At 45.3% G+C, this 6320-nt stretch overlaps 2 protein-coding genes across 2 annotated transcripts; one reads left to right on the top strand and one right to left on the bottom strand.

Annotated features, from left to right (window-relative positions):
* Positions 1–167: 167 nt before the first annotated feature.
* PHALS_11865 (uncharacterized protein) lies at positions 168–503 on the bottom strand (the record flags this gene model as incomplete). Its single annotated transcript, XM_024727302.1, has 3 exons — positions 168–196; positions 259–372; positions 425–503. The coding sequence occupies 3 exons, from the start codon at positions 501–503 to the stop codon at positions 168–170; spliced, it is 222 nt and encodes a 73-aa protein (XP_024577893.1).
* A 2303-nt stretch (positions 504–2806) lies between these two features.
* On the top strand, positions 2807–3084 carry PHALS_11864 (TRANSPOSON TY4-H GAG POLYPROTEIN-RELATED; the record flags this gene model as incomplete). The annotated part of the gene is made up of 2 exons (XM_024727301.1): positions 2807–2932; positions 2998–3084. The coding sequence occupies 2 exons, from the start codon at positions 2807–2809 to the stop codon at positions 3082–3084; spliced, it is 213 nt and encodes a 70-aa protein (XP_024577892.1).
* Between the last annotated feature and the right edge of the window lie 3236 nt (positions 3085–6320).

Raw genomic sequence — 6320 nt, 5'->3', positions numbered from 1 at the left:
TTTGTATACTCTTGGAAGTCAAGCTTTCTCTGTGCAAGGTGCCGTGTGCCCCGTCACATAAGATCTACGCGTGTAGTAACAGACAAAAGTTTTGAGTACATTTGCCTGACAATTTTGTTTTTAGTTAACCAGTTGTGCGCTAGGAAAGATGTGAAAGGTGAGAGATATTATCGAATAGCCACTTGCTGAATCTTATCTGCAAACTACAGAGATCTGATCTTCAGCATTCTCGGCTATTCTTGATCTGACATTTCGCACAGGGATATAGCATTATACTGCGGAATGCTAGCTTTTGGGACTCGTCCCCAGTCTTTCGAGGTTCCTGGCTTCCTTTATGTTGATACGCCCAATTTTCTTTCAAAAATTCATCATCTGGCGCCGTGTCAGAAAATTCCGCGATCAATATCGCGTGGCCGCGTGGCACCTAAACGTAGCACGACTTTTTCTCGGCAAAGACTTGTATGGAGATTGTCGTCCGCGTGCTTCTCCTTTGCTGGGCTCATTTTATCCTGCACTTGCACGTTTGCACCATTATGCTCATCGGCATTTTCAGCGGCAACTTAGTTACAGTCCTTAGTTACCCATCAGAAACGAGTATATCTGTAATGGGGGTTACATGATCACACCCTCATCGGTTACACAATCTGGTCTGACCACAACATGGTGTGGCCACACTTAAACAACAAGTCAGTACGTGGCTGAAGCAGCCAGTAGTGTACACCTATTGGCTCATAACCTGATGCAGATGTCGAAGTGAGTACTAGTTGGCAAAATGCAGAATAAAATATAATTCAAAAGTCCTTAGTTCACAGCTGCATGCTACCTCTAAGCCTATGATTTAATCACAGCTGACACCAATTCAAGGTTGATCATGACATAACGATTCCCATCCTGATACCGATCACCCAGTTATCCACTGATTGCAGGTACTGGTACTTACCGATATATGGTCGCTGCTCGAGGCGTTTCTTCAATAGCACCTTCGACAATATTCCTAGCTATACAGTAAAACCTAAAGACCAACTGACTCTGATGCCCCCGCTACTGACTACGCTCTTGCTTTGGACACTACGACCGCTCGTATTAACAAGCTTGACGGTGCGAACTTCCACCTATGAAAATTCAAGATGCAGATGGTGCTGGAAGAACGGGGCTTATGATCCATGGTGAGCGGGTAGGTAAAGCCTGAGCACTTGATGAACCCACTGAACCAATCGAACTATAAGCGAAAGTCACGCAAGGCTATGGCGATTATCTGTCTCGCGATGGAGGATTCGCAACTGCCACTTCTTCAGGACGAGGGTGATGACGTGCTTCAGCATATAAACAATATCAAGACGTTGGCAGAGCAACTTGATGCAGTGGGTGCTCCAGCTAGCGAAGACGATATGGTCATCACGCTACTCACGACCTTAAGCGAGTCGTACATGTTCCTTATTACGGCGTTTTGACTCGCTGACGTTAGAGCTCGTGACGTCTCGGCAATTGTATGGAGACATGGGACGCAAGGAACAAGGTTGCGGCGTCGATGGAGCCGTGCACGGACAAGGGCATGCGTTTATGACAACGGACAATGGACGGCGTAAGGACCGTCAAGTGACTGCTAAGGCTAGCAGTACGTGTCAATTTTGTGGGGAGCACGGGCATTGGATCGCCAAGTTCCCCGTGAGAATTCGTGAGAACGCAGATCGGCAACGACCGGCATAGCAAAGACAACTTTGGTGATTTTCTCTTCTCGGTAAGTCGCGAATGACTGGTCGACTCGGGTGCGACACAGCCCATGACATTTTCAAAAGAGATATTACGAAGAACTACAAGGATATTTCTCCTGTGGGCGTTTATCTTGCAGACAACAGTGGTATTCAAGCAATCGGAATTAGAGACATGATAATGCCGGTGAAGATGGCCCATGGAATCAAATGTGGTATGCTTCGCGGAGTATGGCATATTCCAGAGCTTTCGCGCAATCTTTTTTCCGTTGGACGTTTCACAAAGGATGTTGGGCCAGTCACGTTTGAAAGCGATAACTGTTTTGTCAAGGCGAAAAGAATGCAGTAGAAGCTTGGAGTCCGCGAGGACAAAGGCTTTTCAAGTTGTGTATGACGCCTGTCAGCACTGACGAAGCAATGTGACTAATATGTTAGGATGCCATGTGAACACCACTTCGTACCTCTGGCACCTTCGTTTTGGGCACATTGGACATAGCAGTCTAGACGCTATCGTCAAAAAGAATTATGGTATTGGTATTGGTTTTGCTTTGGTCAATTAGTGGGAGCTGTGCGATGGTTGTGCACTTAACAAACAAACACGAGTGAGCTTTATGCCAATGTCGCCCCATCACGCATAGATATAGTCAAAAGCTTTTCACAGTGATGTATGCAGTCAACGACTTTTAACGGCACGCGATACTTTGTCACTATCATATGCAAGTACTCGCACTTTACCACGGTTTTTTTTGCTGCAGAACAAGTCTAAAGTCGCCAAAGGATTTCCCAGTTCGTTGCTTTTGATGAAACTTAAACAGGTAAAGTTGTCAAAGCACCTCGTTGCGATAATGCTAGCGAGTGCGCGTCAGGTGACGTGGCCAAGCTCTGCAATCGGCGTGAAATCGCTGCAAAAGTTCACGCCACCTTAAAATCCGCAACTTAACGGAGTGGCTGAACGCATAAACCAAACTCTGGTAGAATGTGCAAGATGTATTCGAGCACGCTAGACTGGCAAAGACGTATATATAAACCCTATCTAAAATATCTTTAATTTTTTACTTGGGGTTTAGCTCTCATGACGTCCAACGCGAGGCATTGACATGGATAGATTGCCATACCAAGTTTGGACTGAACGAAAATTTGTGCTGACGAGTTTAAAGGTTTTTGGATGCCATGCATTTGTTACGGTGCCCAAGGAAAAGCGCAGCAAGATTGATGCTCGTTCGGTACGCTGTCAATTTCTTGGCTACTTGAAGCATAAGAAAGCGTATCGATTTAAAGAAATCGAGAGCTTGTTAGCCGCGACCATCGCTACAATGAAGTCGTTGTTCAAGATGATAATGAAGAGACTGATGAGGACCCCTACAACATGACCTGACAGACTATAAAACTGAAGAATGTGCGCGCGAATAAATATTTTAGCCTGGCAGCAAGCGACACCCACGGGCCCAATCGCTTGAAAACGCGACTGAAGCACCAGGGTTTAAACGACAGAATCGATATCGATCACTTGAAGAAATGTCAGCCACAGCTCAAGTCTTTGAGGCTGCGTACGTCGTGGATTCAGTGGGAGGAATGCCGACTACTTTCAAGTCGGTAATGGAATCCAACGACGCAGCTAAATGGAAGAAAGAATGCGATTTGGAAATTGGGTCACCTCAAAGAAATGTTTGCACCTGTGGCCAAGTTTGCATCGATCCGGATTTCGCTCAGTCGTGCTGCCAAGTATGAATTATTGGTCCATCAGATAGACGTGAAGACAGTGTCCTTAAACGGCCACTTGATGAGGATATCTCCATGGCACAACATGATGGCTATACGTATATGACCAATCCAGACTATGTTTGCAAGTCACAGTGGTCAATTTACGGGTTCAAGCAATCGACTCGCATGTGGAACAAGACCAATGATGACTTCATGCTGGGATTGGAATTTAAAAGGTGTGAGTCCGATCACTGTGTGTACATGAAGCGGAATGGTCAAGACATGATATTCGATGCTAGCATTACTAGCAAGATGCTTCGAGAAACCAAGCAAGTACTCATCAAACGATTTGAGATGACGGATCTGGGTCAGCTAAGTTCTTTCTTGGAATTGAAGTGGAGGAAGACCTCACGATCGGAACCCTGCCGATGCGACAAACAAAATTTGCGTGCGAGATTTTGACCAAGTTTCATATGGAAAACAGAAGCGTCAGAGCGCATACAGATTCAAGACTCAAGCTCACCAAGTTCATGTGCGAAGGAGGATGCAAGAACAGCGAGACTATGACTGGTGTGTCTTATGGAAATGCTGTTGGCTGCGTGATGTATTTCATTTTCGGTACGCGTCCGGACCTTGCTGCGGCAGTTGAAGCACTCAGCCAATTTGCAGCAGACCCGTGCCCAACACACTGGCAAGCGTTAGAAGAGAGTCTTCAGATAAATCCAAGGCAGAAGGATACACGGCATCACGTTTCAAACAGAAAATCATGATGGGTTGCAAGAAATTGGGCCGGAGACCTAATGTTGCGAAGAAGTACAATTAGATACTCTTCCATGATGAGCGGTGGATGTGTCAGCCGGAAGAGCAAGAAGCAGCGTACTGTAGTACTATCGTCTACGGAGGCTGAATACATGGCATTATGAGAGGCTACGCAAGGAGCAATTTGGCTGAAGGTGTTATTGTGTGAGTTGAGCGAGATGTTCTCGGAAACTGCGGTCAAGATTTTGGAGGATAATCAAGGCTCGATTGCACTAGCGAAGAACGTGGAGTTTCACAAGCGAACCACGCACATCGTCATTCGATACCAAAAGGTAGAAGATACTCAGATGATTCTTGAGTATATTTCTACTATCAGGATGGGATTCGTTATGTCATGATCAACATCGGGGTGGTATCGGCTTGTGATTGGTTGAGATAAATCATCGGCTTAGAGGTATTATGCAGTTGCGAGCTAAGGACCTTTGAGATATATTTTTCGTTGCATTTTGCCATCTAGTGCTCACTGCGACCTTTTCATCAACGAATACCTATCGATTTCAATATGTGCGGCTTTGCCGCATTAAGACCGAGAAATACAGTCTACATTTCAAAAGAAAAAGCCAATCAGCCTAGAGTTAAGGTTGTACTTATTGTTGGATTAAGCGGATTGCGATCCGCTACAATCGTACTATGTTTAAGTATGGAACGAAGGTCGCCGACCGTAACTAAGCTTCCTCTAAGCAAAATAGCTACGGCAGCCTCGCTGCAATAGCTTAGCATCGACAGATACCAGCTCAGTCGCGCTTATACTGCAACTGTCATTCATTTGACCGACTGCCGCGGTTTTGGACTTCCTGTCATCCTTGTTCGCCACAAAGTAGGCGTCATTGTACGATCGCAGACTCGGTGTCAACCCGTTGGTCTTGTTGAATCGAGAAAATGAGCCACCTTATGGTTTACGTATCATTTTTACTATTGTCACCTGGATTTTAGGCCAAGCTCAAAAGTACTACAGCATGATGTAACGGGGTTCCACGCACCATTGTGATAAAGGTTGGGTCGCACAAGATTGTGCGAGCGTCTATAGATGTGTCTGTGTTTTTTGCTATATGTTAATTAGGTAATTCTATATTAATTAGGAGAACCTAGGGCTTTAGACACTGGCGGCTCTGCCGCAAGCAAAACAAGTTTCGTTTTTGAATAGGAGTGTTCGTTTACATTGGTAAAGCTTTAGTTCCTAGAAGTAGCGGGTTGCGATCCGCTACACTAGTACTGGTTCTTGGAAAGAACGTAAGGTCGGTGAACTTAGCTTAGCCTTCTCTAGGGTCGTAACTGCAGCCAAGTCGCTTGGTATAAATAACGTGATCTTGTCAACGTTCCAGCAGAAATCAAGGGTTTACTCTTGAATAAGTATGGCACGAAAAACTCCTCCGGACCACCCCTCTCTTCTTATCGGTAATTGGTGTCCTCATAATTTACTGAGTGTTTGCACCTTTGCATGAGCTTAAATTGCAAGCCACCAAAAGACACTCTGCACGAATTATCCCGAGCACAATATCAGTGTCAAGGATATCGTCCGTTGACGTCTTAGCACGTATAATTGACTGATAGCGCGTTACTGTGCTCAAACAGAGTGCATTAGTTTCCGGGTGCTTTTGTACAGCAGTAAACGTGTCGGCGCGATACAGCAGTGAATTAATTAACTGTGGGTTTGACCGTACATAGATGTGATTGAACAATTTGGCGTAGTCACACATTGGTGTGACCACACCGTAACTATAGGCCACTACGCGGCAGGATTGCCAGTAGTCATGCATATTAATTAGGTATTACTATATCAATTAGGAAAACTTAAGGTTCTACATATTCGCGGCTCTGTTGCAGCTATGTCAATTAGGTACGGATTCAATTTTAAACGGAAGAGCGTCTTACCTTGATTAAGGTTTTTAGGTAATCTTGGAGGTAGCGGATTGCGACCCGCTACACTCGTACTGGTTCTTGTAAAGCACGTAAGGTCGGTTACGCTAGCTGAGCTTCCTCTAAGCAAGGAACTACAGCAGTCCCGCTGCAGATTATTTGTCGCATTTATCCGAAGTTGATCTGAAAGAAACGCGTCAAAGCACCTTAGTACCGCGGTATCAAAACAAGACC

This window comes from Plasmopara halstedii, assembly GCF_900000015.1.
Source record: "Plasmopara halstedii genome assembly, contig: Scaffold_555, whole genome shotgun sequence".
In the NCBI taxonomy this organism is placed as follows: Eukaryota; Oomycota; class Peronosporomycetes; order Peronosporales; family Peronosporaceae; genus Plasmopara; species Plasmopara halstedii.
This window is presented reverse-complemented; position numbering and strand designations above follow the sequence as displayed.